We start from the raw sequence: 18,038 nt of genomic DNA, 5'->3' as shown, positions 1-18,038 counted from the left end.
ATATATATATATATATATATATATATATATATATATATATATATATATATATATATATGACGGTCTTGGTATATTCGGGTTTCTTCCCGTGTAGGATTTGGAAATTTCTGGCGACGTTTCGATGAGGTCTCACTCATCATCTTCAGGCTGGTGTTTCTGTCCTTTTTCTCAGGCGAAAAGGACAGAAACACCAGCCTGAAGATGATGAGTGAGACCTCATCGAAACGTCGCCAGAAATTTCCAAATCCTACACGGGAAGAAACCCGAATATACCAAGACCGTCATACCTGTACCCGTGAAAATCTACGAAAACAAATATATATATATATATATATATATATATATATATATATATATATATATATATATAATAGTTTTATTTATATATATATATATAAAAAACTAGAGGCAGCCACTCTGCAACCTGGCACCCATTTCTTCAGGGCTAAAGCAAGCGGAACGCGTTGCTTGAAAAGAGCCTCGATGGTGCAGTGGTTAGAGCGCAGCACTGCAACTCCCCCCTGGAGATTAGAACTGCCCCCACCCTCCCTGTCTTTCGTAAACTACTCAAGACTCACTTATACCACCAGGCATGGGGGAGTTAAGATATTCCTTCCCCCTAGGCCATTACAAGTTATGCATGGTATGTTTGTGTGTATGTTTGCTTTTATAATAAGGGGTTTTAGTTGTTTTATTAATTGGATTGTTACATGCTGTTTTTATCATTGTTGTTAGCCGCCCTGAGTCTACGGAGAGGGACGGCATACAAATCCAATAAATAAATAAATCATCAACTGCCAGCAGTTTGGCAGATCAAATCTATTTTTTTTATTTTATTGTTTTGTTAAATACATATTGGTGGTATTCAAAGATATAACAATGTTTATATACAGTACATGATTCTAGTAAAAGAGAAACATTAGGACAGGGGACGGAAGGCACGGTTTTGCACTTATGCACGCCCCTTACCGACCCCTTAGGAATCAGGAGAGGTCAACAGTGAATAGTCTAAGGGTAAAGTTTTGGGGGTTAGGCAGGGGTGGGCTGCTGCCCAGACAGGGGGAAATGCAGTGGGGTAGTGAAAATGGAGCTCCACCCCAAAGCACCCAATTTGCACTGAAAGATGTTGAGAGAAAATGCAGGGCGTCCTGCATAAGCCACACCTACACAGTGGTTATAAAAATTTTGGTAGCCCTTAGGTGATGATACTTCAGAGTCAGGTAGTGAGTTCCATGCATCGACTACTCCGTTACTAAAGTCGTATTTCCTGCAGTCGAGTTTAGAGCAGTTTAAGTGTGTATCTGTTGTGTGCTCATGTATTGTTGTGGTTGAAGCTGAAGTAGTCATTGACAGGAAGGACCTTGTAGCAGATGATTTTATGGGCTACGCTTAGGTCGTGTTTAAGCAAGGTAGTTCTAAGCTTCCTAAACCTAGGATTATAGGGTCTCAGTGTAGGCTCAAGGTTGACTCAGCCTTCCATCCTTGCAAGGTGGGTAAAATGAGGACCCAGATTGTTGGGGGGCAATAGGCTGACTCTCTTCCCTGTGGTGGCCCCGGGCCTCTAAAATCAATTCCCCCCAGAGATTAGGACTGCCCCCACCACCCTTGCCTTTCGAAAGCTCATGAAGACCCACATATGCCGCCAGGCATGAGGAAATTAATATACCCCCAGCTACTATGGTTTTATGTATGGTTTGTTAGGTTGTGTGATTTTCTTTTTTATAATAATGGGTTTTAAATTGTATTTTAACATTAGATTTGTACATGTTGTATTATTGTTGTGAGCCGCTCCGAGTCCTCAGAGAGGGGCAGCATACAAATCTAATAAATTATTATTATTATTATTATTATTATTATTATTATTATTATTATTATTAGTAGTAGTAGTAGTAGTAGTAGTAGTAGTAGTAGTAGTAGTAGTATTTTTCTCTGTAAACCACTTGGAGAGGGCTGTGAAGCGGTATATAAGTCTAAATACTATTGCTATTACTATTGCAACCGCCTTCCCAGACAGAGGAGCCCTCCATCCCCAAATCTTCTCCTTTCACTGCGCCCACCTCCTTTTTTAAAAATCGAACACATTGCCGCGTCAATAGGCGGCCGCTACGATTCCCGCGCCGCTCCCTCCCCACCTGCGGCAGAGATCTCCGGAGCCTCGGCGGAGCCAACAGCAGCCCCACCGCCCGACGCGAGCCGACAGCCAGCGGCGGCGGCGGCTGCATCTGACTCTCCACGTGTCAGGGCGGGGCGAGGGGAGGGCGAAGGTGGGGGAGGAATTTGAGGCTGGCCGGAGCTTGGAGCTGCGGAGCGCCAAGCACGGGTTCGGGTGGCTGGGAGCGGCTGCGGCATTGGCAGTGACCCGGTTTCCTCGCCTCGTCCTCCTTCGCGTCAAGCAGCCCGGCTGGCTGTCACCCGCCGAAGCCAGGCGAGATGGGGCCCCTCAAGGAAAGTTGCAAGGTGAGATGACGACGGGGAGGGGGACAGAGAGGAAAACCGGGGGGGGGGGGGAACGGGGGTGTTTCAGGGAAGGAGGAAAAACCAGGTGTAGCCACACACCTCCTTTCCAACCCGCCCGTCTGTATGCGTAAACTAAGCCACCGAGCCACTTAAGGACTGGAGCTCAGAGGCGCACGCCTGCAATACGGTCTTTGGAATGGGCAAAACGCGTGGATGTAGGCAGAAGACATCTCGGCTTCTTCCCACCTCCGCCCATCCTCCGTCCACGTAAAAAAAATCCCTGTTGAGAAGCGGCAAATTTCGGGGAGGGGGGGACCCCTCTCGTCACCCGCGATCGTGTTTGTCAGCTCGATGGGAGACTGCATGGAATGGATGGATGGATGGATGGATGGATGGATGGATGGATGGATGGATGGATGGATGGATGGATGGATGGATGGATGGATCAGGATTGATTAGGATGGATGGATGGATGGATGGATGGATGGATGGATGGATGGATGGATGGATGGATGGATGGATGGGGAGATTGAGGGGTTTTTTGGGGGGTGGTATGGAAAGGAGCTGCGGGACGCCCTTATGTTGGGGGGTAGAAGCCAAACCTGTTTCCTCCCCAGCGGAAGCTATGCATCCTTCACGCAATCCTCACACACACAAACACACACCCACACCATAAGGAGGCTGACATCATTTTTCGGTGGCTCTACCTCTGCTGCGGATCTTTCTCTAGAATGGGTGGGTGGGATAGAGCTCAAAAATAAATAAGGTCAGCCCAAAGAGCAGAAAGGTAGGGAGGGAGAGAATGGAAGCAGAGAAAGAAGATCAATGTATTACATATGAAGTAGCCAATCTCATTGTACAACATATTGTGCGTTGACCATAAAGGTTGAATTGAATTGAATCCGCTCAAAGCTGGGTTGTTTCCCACCCCTTTCCCCGATGCGGCCGATTCCGGGAACCAGGGAGACCGAAAAGGACTCTGATCATTGTGTTTTAAGTCCCTCTTCCAGCTGATGCCTAGCATAATAAATTCATTAGTGTTGCTCCCTGGTGAGTCTCTCGTTCTGGAAACAGTTTCTTTTGAAAGGTTAATGTATCTTCCTTCTTTGCATCTGGGGTTCATTTCTAAATAGATTTCTTCCCCTAAGAAAACAAAGCTAAGGCTGATTAATGTAATGTACTTTTCTGTTTTCCAAGATGGGCTGAAATATATGTGGATTTATTGCAGAAGAGCTAAGGGGCAGTAGGTTGATCAGAACCCTGTATAAGCCCTGAGTAGTATTTAAATGTTATAACAATTCTTTGCTCCAAGAATGACCGTCAATTAAAAGCCACCTCTTCAATTGGAGCCCACTTAGGAGTGGTTCCCTATCAAATGTTCATAACTTAGTTGACTCAGATTGCTCTTGGCTTTGATCATGTGCCAAAAGCCCCAGTCCCAAAATTAAACAGAAATGACACTTGATTTAATAAAACATAAATGAATGGTTGATAATAATACAGGGGTACCTCTAACTAAGAATACCTCTACTTATGAACTTTTCTAGATAAGAACTGGGTGTTCAAGATTATTTTGCCTCTTCTCAAGAACCATTTCCCACTTACAAACCCAAGCCTCAAAACTGTAACCGGAAAAGGCAGGGAGAAGCCTCCATGGGAATCTAGGAATCTCGTGGGGGGGAAACAGGGCCAGAAAAGGTGGGGAGAAGCCTCTGTGGGGCCTCTCTAGGAATCTCCTGGGAGGAAACAGAGCCGGAAAAGCGGGGAGAAGCCTCCATGGGGCCTCTCTAGGAATCTCCACCCTCCACCCTCCATCCGATTTCCCCAATTTCACGCATTATTTGCTTTTACATTGATTCCTATGGGGAAAATTGCTTCTTCTTACAAACTTTTCTACTTAAGAACCTGGTCACAGAATGAATTAAGTTTGTAAGTAGAGGTACCACTGTATTATATTAATGATACAATGACAATGATTGATTGATACATTGAATGATAATTTGATGAAGGGATTGATGAAATAAAGAACTATTACCTTGTCTGTTGCATTAACATTTGGAGATAACTACTGGAGAAATTCTTAACCATGGAAGCCCCTGAGTTTCAGCTTGTTTGTTTGTTTGTATGATAAACATGTTCATGGACCTCTTTTATACAAATTTGTCATGTTTATCTATTCTGAGTTGACTTATTAATGCTCGAAGTGGCCCAATGCCATAATCACTAGTGGAATGAATGCTTAAGATCCACCTAACATCAATTCTAGTTGACTAAGGGGAACTAGGCCAACCCTGCCCAATCTTTAAAATGTTAAACTAGATCAAGTGGGAAAGAGAAAATTCTAGATCTGGAACCCAAACTGGAGAAGTGGAAAAACATTATGAAATCCATGGTGGACCATTTCTGTGCTGCTCTTGAGAAAACAGCAGGAGTCAAGCTTAGCTCAAAGATTTACCTATGAGATTGCTATGATATATTATCAAACCTTTTTGTTTCTAGCCTTAAGTTCTCAAGGGAACATCTAATATACCTAACAATATGATGCTCCTCAGGGGTGATGATCAGAGTTAGACTGTCTGAATTTCATTGGATAGGACAGTGTTTCACAACCTTGACACCTTCAAAATGTATGGACCAATTCCAGCAAACATATGAAACATGTGTGTAGACTTCAACTTCTGGAAGTTGAAGTCCAGGCATCTTCAAATTATGACAATTGAGAATCTCTGAGCTGTGGAATACCACATTGGGGAACACTGATTTACCTGCATCTCAAAGATAAAATGTTTAAGGATTGAAAGTGGCTCCTTTAGATGGAAAACCTCATCATGTTGCTCAGCCGCAAACTTTTTTTTCTCTTTGAAGAAAATAAAATTAATTTTTATTTTATGCAATCATTAAATTAATTTTTAATTATAATTATATTAATTATGATTATAATAATTAATTCAGAAAAGAAGATAGGGACACAAAGACATAAACATGGTTACAAGCAGCAAAAAGGAAAAAGAGAAATCCATATAGGAAATCATTCAGCCTAATTCTTAAACACATCACTGTTTATTGATTGTACATTGATTGATCATTCAGTTACATTGATGGTAAGGAAGTGGTAAACTGAAAACAAATGCATATTGGTGATTCAAAACAGTAAATGTGAAATCACATTGGTTTCCCAACATGTAAAACTGGACTTCTTTGTCCCCTCATTCCCATTCTTGATAAATCCATAATTCTTCATACATCAATATTTTTTTAAAAGTACATTTTTAAACCAAAATGGGATCTACTATGGGTTAAAACTGATCAATGATTGTGTATTCATGCTTAATTTACACTTCCAATTAAATGGTGTTGTTTGCCAAGTTTCTTAAACATTTTCGGGGGGTCCCAGTAAATTAGAAGAAAAATGATGAATGAGAATCATTAAATAAAGCTTTAAGATTATTATCAATGAATCTTCTATATTGCAATTGGATATTGCAATTGTTTATTCCAGAATTCTTGGAGATAACTAATATTCATCTTTGTAATACTCTTTGTGTATGAAAAATATAGATACGGCATCATTGAAACATGGAAAATATTGATAGTATTATGGAATTTTATTCAGTATATTTTGAAACATTTGTAAAAATGGTATCTTTTACCTGAAGATGAGAAGCCAATTCTAATTTTAGGCAATTCAAAAGCCACTTACAATAATTCAGATATTGGCAAAAAGCTTATTTGAACTATTAATACCTCTAATTGACCACAACTTCCATACCTATAATTTTCCAACTAGGGTCATTCTGGAAAACAAGTCAGTCTTGGGAATTTGGATCAAAAATACATTTCTGTCCCAAAATCATTTACAGTGGAACCCCGACATAAGAGCTGCTCTACTTAAGAGCAACTCGAGATAAGAGCTGGGAGGGAAGAGATATTTTTGTTCTACATACAAGCCCAAATTCGAGATACAAGCGCCAAGGAGCTGTCTCCTGAAGCCAAACGCTAACTTCCGCGTTCGGCTTCAGGAGACAGCTGCGAAGCGGCGCGCATGTTTTAAAAGGTTGCAGCCGGCCTGGGGGGCTCGGGGGGGTGCTTGCAGCTTTCTTTCTTGCTCTTTTTCTTTCTCTCTTTTACCTTCCCTTCCTCTATTTCTTCTTTTCTTTCTCCTTCCCACCTTCTTCCCTCCCTCCCTCCCTTCACTCATTCCTCTCTTACTCTCCCCTTTCATAAGTTTCCTTGCTTCCTTCCTCTGTTCCTGTCCCTTCCCTCTTTCTTTCCTTCCTTCCTTCCCACCCTCCGTCCATTCATTCACCCATTCCTCTCTTGATCGCTTAAAGCCGGTCCCTGGTGCAAAAAGGGTTGGGGACCTCTGTCCTACAGGATTGGGTGGCAGAGAAGTTGAACATATGTAAATTTAAAAGTTTAAGAAAGTTTACAAGTTAAGTGAAAGAAACTTCATTATTCATTTATATGTACATGTACATTTCTTCATTAAAAACATGTCTTTCTGCATAATTTAGACTAACTTTGTGAGTTTTTTGAGGGCTGGAACCAATTAAAATTATTTACATTAATTCCTATGGGGAAAAGTCGTTCGAGATAAGAGCTGCTCGACTTAAGAGCCCAGGTCCGGAACGAATTAAACTCGTATCTCGAGGTACCACTGTATTTATATTTGGGTGCTGCCCAATTTCAAAACAACTCTAGGCTATTTGCAATATAACAAATTGTAAATATATAAAAACACAATACAAAATAAATAAATAAGATGGGATTTATCTCTATAAAAGAGTTGAGGTGGCGCAGCAGGTAGAGTGTAGTACTGCAGGCCACTAAAGCTGACTGTAGATCTGCAGGTCAGCAGTTCAAATCTCATCACCGGCTGAAGGTTGACTCAGCCTTCCATCCTTCCGAGGTGGGTAAAATGAGGACCCGTATTGTGGGAGCAATATGCTGGCTCTGTTTAAAAAGGGAGGCTATTGCTAACATGTTGTAAGCCGCCCTGAGTCTAAGGAGAAGGGCGGCATAAAAAATCGAATAAATAAATAAATAAATTTATTCCCTCTATAGATAGACAAAAACATGTTCAGCAAAGGACTCTATCCAGCCTTAAAACTGCCAAGTCTTTAAAGCTTTCTGTAAACCATCAAAGTGAGAACGCCATCATGAATTTTAGTGGGCACCAAATGTGTCTTCTAGTGTCTGATATAAGAATGATAAGACAGAGAGGTGGAAATAGAGATAATGTTGAAAAGGTCACACAATAACTTTCTGATTATGATAAAATATTGACTATGCCCCTTGATCATAGCTAAAAATCAGAGGTGATTCAGTTACTATATCATAGCTGTGGAGTAGATTTTAAATATCTAAAAGTTGCTCTTTCTGTTTAAAAAAGGCAAAATTTAATATCTTCTCAATCCATTTTTAAAACTTAGGAGTACTTACACATATAATTAATACTCATTTTTATATTATATTTTACAATAAGATTTATCGTTATTTATGTATGATCAGAATATGTTTATATCCACTAATAAACAAACACTCCTTGGAATAAACATTTACAGAATTCAAGCAATAATTGAAAGCCAATTATTACATATTGTTATAGAAATATTAGAATCTGTAAGAAGGATATGGAACTTAAGTTAATTAAGTAATCTGATAAATTATCAAACTGTAAATATTAATGTATAAAAATAGGTAGTCATAAATAAGACATCTTAAAATATAATACAGTGCAAGATGTATGAATTATTTTGTATTCAATTCAAATACTGTTGTACTGAAAATTTCCTGTGTTTGGAAACAGGCCAGTTGTTTCAGCATTACAAATAAGAAGGTAAAGGAGGTATTTTACAAATTAAGAAGTACCCTGTTAGATAAACAAATAATACCATTGTAATAACCCTAGCGAAGAAGATAGAGTACAGTGTATTAATTCAATTAAAGCAAGAAGAAAATCCATACTTGAGATTTATTTCAAAAATTGCCATTGTACCATATCAAAGGCTTTCTCTGTATCCAATGATTCAGAACACCATCACTGATTTCAATAGTTGTAAATATGTGCTCAGAATGTAGTCTATATGTACATATATGCATGCAAAAAGGCACTCATTGACCCAAGCCATATTGTTCACTGTTTTCAACAGGAGTGCACAGGTTTTCATTGGATAAAATATGATGGTAGCAGCCATTCTGCCATTCAATAGAGTGGTCAATGCTTGGAATTCACTACCTGACTCTGTTGTTTCTTCCCCTAACCCCAAAATCTTCAATCTTAAATTATCTACAGTTGACCTCTCCCCTTTTCTAAGAGGTCTGTAAGGGGCGTGCATAACGGACTGTTGTGCCTACCATCCCTGTCCTACTAGTGTTTCTATCACTACTTTCTACTTATATTAATACAAACTATAATTCTATACTTGTTTATTAGGACATGGGTATAAGTGGGTCTGGGAAACAGAGGGGCTGATAGTCTGTAGAGATTCTCAATCAAGCAGGTCGTGGTTGTCCCAAAGGTGCTTTTTCAGGAGGCAACTGGACTTTTTGTTTTTTTTCTTTTGAAGACATTTCACTTCTCATCCAAGAAGCTTCTTCAGCTTTGACAGGATAGTGGTGAATGGAAGGATTTATATTCTTTGCAGACAGCTGGTAATCTGAATCCTTTTAGTGGTTGTTGAAGCACTTGAAAATTTATGTGTCCTTGGGTTTGCCTGAGTTGTGTTCCTGGTTCCTGTACTCTGCAATGTTTTTCCTTTGGAAATCCATTCCTATTCCCACACTATTCAAAGGTGTTCCTCCCTAAAAGCTAAACGTCTTTTAGACCCTTCCATTCTTAACTATACTGTCAGAGCTGAAGACGCTTCTTGGATGAGAAGTGAAACAACTTCAAAAGAAAAACCCCCCAAAAAAGTCCAGTTGCCTCCTGAAAAAATCACCTTTGGAACAGCAGGGAGTGGTCCAACTTCCAATAAAAGAAAATACTGTATCCATAGCTCTGATATGTAATGTGAAATTCTTGGTGCTCTTTAAATGTGGTAGTTTGATTGCAGATGTTCTATTATCCAACAAAGTAGCATCATCCAAATGAGTGACACTACTTTCTTTTCAGCCCTAATGGCCTTCTGCACCTCTGGAACCGCCTTCTACCGCACGAATCCCAGCGGCCGATAAGGTCCCACAGAGTTGGCCTTCTCCGGGTCCCGTCGACCAAACAATGTCGTTTGGCGGGCCCCAGGGGAAGAGTCTTCTCTGGGGCGGCCCCGGCCCTGTGGAATCAACTCCCCCCAGAGATTAGAACGGCCCCCACCCTCCTTGTCTTTCGCAAATTACTTAAGACCCACCTATATCACCAGGCATGGGGGAACTAAGACATCCTCCCCCAGGCTTTTATATTTTATGTTTGGTATTTATGTGCTGTATGGTTTTAATTGCTGGGGTTTTATATATGTTTTTTAATATTGGATTTGTTTTACTGCTATATTGTTTTATTATTGTTGTGAGCCGCCCCAAGTCTTCGGAGAGGGGCGGCATACAAGTCCAATAAATTATTATTATTATTATTATTATTATTATTATTATTATTATTATTATTATTATTATAATTTTCCCTTTAGAAGGATCACAAGATGCAGGACAAGGAGTTTTGCCGCAGCCGGATTCCTCGCCTGGTACTTCGGCCTCATCATCCCCAGCAACATTTCCAATACCAAAAGGTATCTCCAGCCTCCGAATCCCCCTTTTCTGAAGAGGAAAGCAAAGAATTCAACCCTTTAAGTTTATCTGGAGGGTCTGCCAGGACAATCAGCAGCAACAGTTTTTGCTCAGGTATGAATGAACGAATGTACCTCAGTTAGGATAAAATGGCTGTTTTTATAGTATCATAATTGAAAGGTTTTATTGGTCTTCTAATCCAGCCCCTCCCCCAGTGCAACTTTCATTTACCGTGTTTCTCTGAAAATACAAGCTATCCCAAAAGTAAGTCCTAGCTTGATTTTTACACGTGTGGACAATTTGATTTGATTTATTGTATTTGTATGCCGCCCCTCTCCGGAGACTCGGGGCGGCTAACAACAATAATAAAACAGTATACAAAATAATCCAATACTAAAAACGATTAAAACACATTAATATAAAAAACCCAAACATACATACAGACATACCATGCATAAAATTGTAAAGGCCTAGGGGGAAAGAATATCTCAGTTCCCCCATGCTTGACGGCAGAGGTGGGTTTTAAGTAGCTTACAAAAGGCAAGGAGGGTGTGGGCAATTCTAATCTCTGGGGGGAGTTGGTTCCAGAGGGCCAGGGCCGCCACAGGGAAGGCTCTTCCCCTGGGTCCCACCAAGCGGCATTGTTTAGTTGACGGGACCCGGAGAAGACCCACTCTGTGGGACCTAACTGGTCGCTGGGATTCGTGCAGCAGAAGGCAGTCCCTGAGATAATCTGGTCCAGTGCCATGAAGGGCTTTATAGGTCATAACAATATAAGTCTACCCCCAAATGAGCCCTAGTTAAGGGAACAGGGTGAGGCCCATGAGTAAATTTATGACAGTTTGAAGGGCTCCATAATGGTTATAATTTGAGGATGACCTGTATGGAAATCATTACCAAAAAATAAACTAATGACCATTGAAAACTGGTCATTATAACAGTGAGAGGAAATAATTTCCTTTCCATGCTATACAATTCCCCAGCCATTCAGGCTTTTGGAAGTGTAAACAGGTACTATCAATGTTGCTATGTTGAGCATGTCCTGTATAAAACATCCATTTAATAGAAGGGAAAAGTAGTCCAACTATTTATTAAATCAAGTCATTTGTCTAGGAATCTGGATACGTGCCACAAGTTAAGAGCAGAGCCTCGAGATGCAGGCTAACAACTTTGAATCCAGCCATTTGGACACAGAAATTTAATTCACATAAAGGCAGATTTGTAAAGAAGTTGCCCAAAATCTTGATTGCATAATAGAAATGAGATTCTATAAATAGTAAAATCACCCCTTGGAAACCACAAGTCTTTCTCTCATTTGTGTATCCTTATCTCATTGTGTTGGCTTTTTTAGCTGCTGCTGCACATCTAAGCATGAGCCAACAATGTGCAGCAGCAGCTAAAAAAGCCAACACAATCCTAAGCTGCATCAACAGGGGAATACACTCCAAGACCAGGGAAGTCTTAATACCACTCTACTACGCCCTGGTCCGGCCACACCTGGAGTACTGTATTCAGTTCTGGTCACCACACTTCAAAAGTGACATTGAAACTCTGGAGAAGGTGCAAAAAAGAGCAACCAAGATGATTAAGGGAATGGAAACCAAGACTTACGAAGAGAGACTGAGGGAACTGGGCATGGATAGCCTAGAGAAAAGGAGGGCCAGAGCGGACATGATAGCAGTCTACAAGTATACAAGGGGATGTCACAGAGAGGAGGGGATCACTTTGTTCTCCAGGGCACCAGAGGGCTGGACGAGGAACAATGGCTGGAAGCTGACCAAGGAGAGATTCAACATGGAGATAAGGAGGAACTTCCTGACAGTCAGAGCAATCAACTAATGGAACAACCTACCAACGGATGTTGTGAACTCCAACACTCTAGACATTTTTAAGAGAAGATTGAACTGCCACTTGACTGGTGTATTGTAGGGTTCCTGCTTGGGCAGGAGGTTGAACTCGATGGCCTTCATGTTCCCTTTCAACTCTAACAATCTATCAATCCATCCATCCATCCATCCATCCATACATCCATCCATACATACATACATACATACATACATACATACATACATACATACATACATACATACATAAACAAATATATTCTAGTGATACCTCTCTGATACCTATATTCAAACATGTTTAAGTAGAACATTTCCCTTTTTCCTAATCCAGGTCTGTCAGCGACTTCTTCTTATTCGGTTGGGCCAACTTCTTCCTTGTCCTCACACTTTTATAGGATCGTCTTTCGCTTTCTCTGAGGTTCCTCCTAACCAAATGGTGGTAATGGAGTCTATTTTCATCTTTTTCCTGATAAGAAATGGTCGAAATGTTAGTTTGCACACATTTTTTTTCTTAGTGAAATGAAAAAGGTCCTACAGCTTCATACTTACTGTACCATATAGTCTTCTCTCCAAAATAGAAAACTGCAAAGGATTTGGTGATGTGTGAACAGATCTGTCTTAACCAACCAATTCTAGATGTATGGAAGGGGTTATTAACTGTGAGTCCTAGGACTGGAAGGCCATGAGGTCAGTCATGAAGAATCAAGGTCACACATTAGTTTCAGTTCAGAAGGTTTGTTGCTCAGTCTTGTACACAAGAACCTAGTCAACAAATGAACAATACTTAATTGGTGCTAGATAAGGGTACATGATATTCAAGAGAGGTTGGATTTGGGCCATTTGTGGTAACATAACAATTCTAGGCTTATGACTCACTTTTTATTTATTTATTTTATTTATTTATTTATTTTGTCCAATACACAATGAGGGTTTTAGTGGGTATATATCTATATACACATAATAAAATACATGATGAAGGGTATAGAGGAGATACTCATAGTAAAATATATCTAAGAAATAATAGAAAAGAAGGTATAGTAATAGAACATATCAATAAAAGGATAGAAGAAGAGATATAGGAATAGAAGAAAGGTATAGGAGATGTAGGAGAGCAATAGGACAGGAGACAGAAGGCACTCTAGTGCACTTGTAGTCATCCCTTACTGACCTCTTAGGAATCTGGATAGGTCAACCGTAGATAATCTAAGGGTAAAGTGTTGGGGTTTGGGGATGACACTATGGAGTCTGGTAATGAGTTCCACGCTTCGACAACTCAGTTACTGAAGTCATATTTTTTACAGTCAAGTTTGGAGTGGTTAATATTAAGTTTAAATCTGTTGTGTGCTCTTGTGTTGTTGTGGTTGAAGCTGAAGTAGTCACCTACAGGCAGGACGTTGCAGCATATGATCTTGTGGGCAATACTTAGATCTTGTTTAAGGCGTCTTAGTTCTAAACTTTCTAGGCCCAGGATTGAAAGTCTAGTCTCATAGGGTATTCTATTTCGAGTGGAGGAGTGAGGGGCTCTTCTGGTGAAGTATCTTTGGACATTTTCAAGGGTGTTAATGTCTGAGATGCAATATGGGTTCCAAACAGATGAGCTGTATTCAAGGATGGGTCTGGCAAAAGTTTTGTAAGCTCTGGTAAGTAGTGTGAGATTGCCAGAGCAGAAGCTACGTAGGATTAGGTTTACAACTCTTGAAGCCTTCTTGACTATATTGTTGCAGTGGGCTTTGGCACTTAAATCTTTTGTTATTAGTATACCAAGGTCTTTAACCAAGTGGAGATTATCTGTGATAATTTAATTATTCAGTTCGTATTTGGAGTTCAGATACTTCTTCCCAATGTGTAGGCCAGAGCATTTGCTAGTTGAGATTTGGAGTTGCCATATGTTAGACCACTCAGAAACAGCGTCAAGGTATTTTTGGAGAGTAGTTGTGTTATCAGTGGTGTTGAAGAGTTTTACATCGTCGGCAAAAAGGACACAGTTGCTTGTGATGTAATCACAAAGGTCATTGATATAGAGAATGAAGAGCGTTGGTCCCAGTACACTACCTTGGGGAACACCGCTTTTAACTGGGACGGGGGTGGATACGGTGCTTCCTATTTTGACCACTTGTTGTCTGTTTGACAGGAACTCCTCCCTAGCTCCCTAGCTCCCTAGCTCCACCTGCTTTTTTTCTACACATACCAACTGTAGTAGAGTCTTTTTGAAACACCGGAAGGCCTGGGGAGAGATGCCCACAATATGGGTATATATGCAAAGGGGGCGGGGTTTGATTATGCAATTGCATCCATCTTTTTGGTCCCTGGAGGCTGCAGGGAGGCCTGCTAGGTCTAAAAGAGAGCATGAGGGGGTGCTGCAGAGAGACCTACTAGGCACAAATGAGAGCTGGGGGGGTCATGTGCACATGCGCAGGGGTGGCCCATTGCACTTTGGGCGCTGGCATGCGGGCACGCTTTCAGCACACAATGAAAGGTTAGCCATCACCATCTTAGTGTGTCAAAAACATGTTTCCCAACTTGTTTGTTACTTTCTTCTTCCAAGTGCTGTTATGCTTCGGTATCTGCAGTAAAGCTAAAATCATTGTTCATTAGATGTTCCATCGGCTAAAATTGCATATTGCTGTTTGAATTAGTAGACAATTGTTTTAAAATGTGCCTTAAAAAATGGCATAGCTCTTCCACAAATGATGCTGGGGTTTACATATCGTCGACAGCTGTTTGATGTTCTTCTGTATAAAATACGTGGCTTATTCCGCATTAATAGATTCCAGATTGCCCTTCCTGGCTGAAGGATAACAGTTGCTGTCCATGGATCAGAAGGACATCAGGATGGAAGGAATTACAAATTTCTGACTTTATAATCTGTTAATGCTGTTTAACTTATTAAACTCAATTAATATTGATGATTCCCCCAGAAACAAATTCTAAGCCATGTATAAGTCAATGATCAAATCTGTCAGCCTAGTTGATTCTGGTAGCTGTGCAAATGAGAGATCTTTTATCAGAAACTCATAAAGGAAGGGGAAAATCAGATAAATTAGTTACAAATGACGAGTGGCAACGGGCTTATGAGTCGAGAGGGACAGCAAAATCCAGAGGAGTCGCCATCTTGATTAATCAAAGAATATTATTTCAATTAATTAATATTAAAAGAGACAAAGACGGTAGAATGCTATTTATCAAGGGAAAAATAAATAATAAGCTACCGTGTTTCCCCGCTAGTAAGACACCCCCCCCGATTGTAAGACATATGGGGGGTTTCAGGGGGGGTCGGCTAATATAAGCCATACCCCGAAAGTAAGACATATGTCTTACTTTCGGGGAAACACGGTACTAAAAGCGAGGGAGGCGTTGGAGCAGTTCGCGGCGCCCTGGCGGCGGTTCCCTCCGCTTTGACGGCGCTGGTCCGCTCGCTCGTCCCCGCAACCGACCCGTTTCCCCGACACGCGTCTGGAGGGGAGGAGCCGCTCTGCGCAGTTGGGCAGCCCTGCCTGCCGGAAAGGAGGCGGGCGAAGGAGGGCGCAGCTCCGGCCGCCCCGCTCGGCTCGCTTCTACAACTTCGGACCAGCGCCGTCCTTCGCCTCGCATTTCCGGGTTGGTGAGCCTGGATTGTTTTTCCTGCGAGCGCTGGTCCCCGCTAAGCCTTCTGCGCCTGACTCGGCGAGGCGAGACGAGAGGGAAGAAGGAGAAGCGCAAGTGGATGCGGAGCGAAGGACGGATAAATGCCTCCCGGGCGCTCCGCAACCACTTGCGCTTCTCCTTCTTCCCTCTCGCCTCGCCACGTTTTAAAACACGCACGCCGCTTTGCAGCTGTCTCCTGAAGTCGAACGCGGAAGTTAGCGTTCCGGCTTCAGGAGACAGCTGCGAAGCGGCGTGCGTGTTTTAAAAGGTTGCAGCCGGCCTGGGGGGCTTGCCAGCACCCCCCCGAGCCCCCCAGGCCGGCTGCAACCTTTTAAAACACGCGGGATATGAGCGCCAAGGAGCTGTCTCCTGAAGCCGAACGCGGAAGTTAGCGTTCGGCTTCAGGAGACAGCTCCTTGGCGCTCGTATCCCGAATGTGAGCTCGGGAGGCGAACAAAAATGTCGCTCCCCTCCCAGCTCTTATCTCGAGTAGCTCGTAAGTAGAGCTGCTCATATGTCGAGGTTCCACTGTACTTTGGTATAGAAAATATATTGCAAGACAAGTAATGCTCTTTTTTTTGTAGCATTTTATGAAATTTAAACTAGGATTGCAGTATTTCCAGAACACATACCATTTGACTTTGAATAATGTAGACTATTGTGTATCACTATAATATTATAACAGAAAAGCATGCTTGATGAATATGAACCAAGGTCCATGCCTAAGTGTAACATGATAAATCCTGCAAAATGGTTACTACGGCTTCAAACCAGAGATATACAGTCACTAAAATTAAGATTACTTAAAAAAGCAAATTACATAGACAGATGTGCTATAAAAATATGGGAAAATCATGCCATTTGCTCCCAGTCTGGATAATTGCTTCAGATGGTAATGTGTCAGAATGCAAGTTGCTTATACTTTGAAATTTGCTAGTTAATTATCACATTATGATGATTTCAGCCAGTGAACTGAATAGCTACCGCTGGAAGGCAATCAATCTAGATTAACTCATTGGTGTTCTAGAATAAAAGAAATATTTTTAATTGCTGAGCAATGTTATATAACCTGCCTTTGTATCTTCCAGAAGATAGGGTTGCATCGCCTTAGGTATTTGTGTAATAGATGGAAGTAGTTCTAAATTTTAATAGAGGAACAGGCTGAGCTGGAGGGCAGAGTTAAATGTGTCATTAGTTTGGAACATTTTATGCTTCCTAAAGAGACCTAAGTCTAGCTCCCTTTCTCATGGTTTATATTGACCCTCCCCTAGTGCCAATTCAGCTTTCACTGCTACCCTGTTTCCCCGATAGTAAGACACCCCCGATTGTAAGACGTATCGGGGGTTTCAGGGGGGTCGGCTAATATAAGCCGTACCCCGAAAGTAAGACATATGTCTTACTTTCGGGGAAACACGGGGGCATTGCCGCCTCCCTCTCATCTAGCTGCACGCCGCCTCCTGCCCACGTCTGCACCATCCCCCTCTCCATACGTCGCCGCGTCTGCCACCTCCCTCTGATGTTAATGAGCGCCGCCTCCTGCCCACTTCCGCGCCGCCCCGCTCTCCATACGTCACCGCGCCGTCCCCCTCTCCATACGTCACCGCGCCGTCCCCTGCACTTGTCACTGCCGCCTCCTGCTTAAAATACGGTAATGCACACAGTATTAATCATACATCAGTAAAACATACACACTGGGATACTGGGGTATCATCTGCTGTTTTGTGGTGAATACAATACTGTTCAGGTTGTTAATAAATGTTAATTTTATGGTTAAAACAAAAAATTTGACAATTTTTTTTCCAATATAAGACATATCCCGAAAGTAAGACATAGTGGGGCTTTTGGGGATAAAAAGAAAGTAAGACACTGTCTTACTTTCGGGGAAACACGGTAGTTACCAGATTCTTATGTATGGGCAGCAGTAATAAAATCTTCAGTGTTTTGAACTAAGTGAATCCTCCTGGTTATTTGTGTCTGATAATTTTTGCATTGCAAATTGTTGCCTCATCTGTATCTCATGCTATTTCAACTCTAGTCCTGAGGATATGGCTTCAGGCAACGCTTTTTAGAGGAAGTGACATTGCTGAATTCTGTAATTGAATGTTTGCTTGACTTGCATTTCATATCTATTCTTTGGCAAGTGACCTCATAAATGACTGTGGCCCACACATGGGGGGAAAATGATAAAGTAAGATTGGCTTGCAAAATGTTGTTCATGAAGATGTTTAGAGGTAGTATTTAGCATTTTGGATAAAGTCCTCCACCTATCCCCAGCCTGCTAACCTTTTAAATGTACTGGATTGACAATCTCCAGAATGCCCAGCCGACACAAAGTTGACTGGCAGCTCTGATACTTATAGGCCAAGAGACTTATAGGCTCTCACAGTCATGAATATT

At 41.7% G+C, this 18,038-nt stretch overlaps 1 protein-coding gene across 2 annotated transcripts in view; it reads left to right on the top strand.

The window, feature by feature from the left end:
- The first annotated feature begins 2,256 nt into the window (after positions 1-2,256).
- Positions 2,257-18,038, top strand: part of SYBU (syntabulin) — a 61,166-nt gene continuing 45,384 nt past the window's right edge. For both annotated transcript variants that reach the window (XM_070748222.1, XM_070748221.1), the window contains exons 1-2: positions 2,257-2,457; positions 10,077-10,287. In XM_070748222.1, coding sequence (XP_070604323.1) covers positions 2,431-2,457; positions 10,077-10,287 — 238 coding nt within the window. In that variant the 5' untranslated portion in view covers positions 2,257-2,430. The remainder of the gene's footprint in view (positions 2,458-10,076; positions 10,288-18,038) is intronic.

This window comes from Erythrolamprus reginae, chromosome 3 (genome assembly GCF_031021105.1).
Source record: "Erythrolamprus reginae isolate rEryReg1 chromosome 3, rEryReg1.hap1, whole genome shotgun sequence".
Taxonomy (NCBI): Eukaryota; Metazoa; Chordata; class Lepidosauria; order Squamata; family Dipsadidae; genus Erythrolamprus; species Erythrolamprus reginae.
The sequence above is the reverse complement of the archived record's forward strand: the minus strand, read 5'-3'. Positions and strand labels throughout refer to the sequence as shown.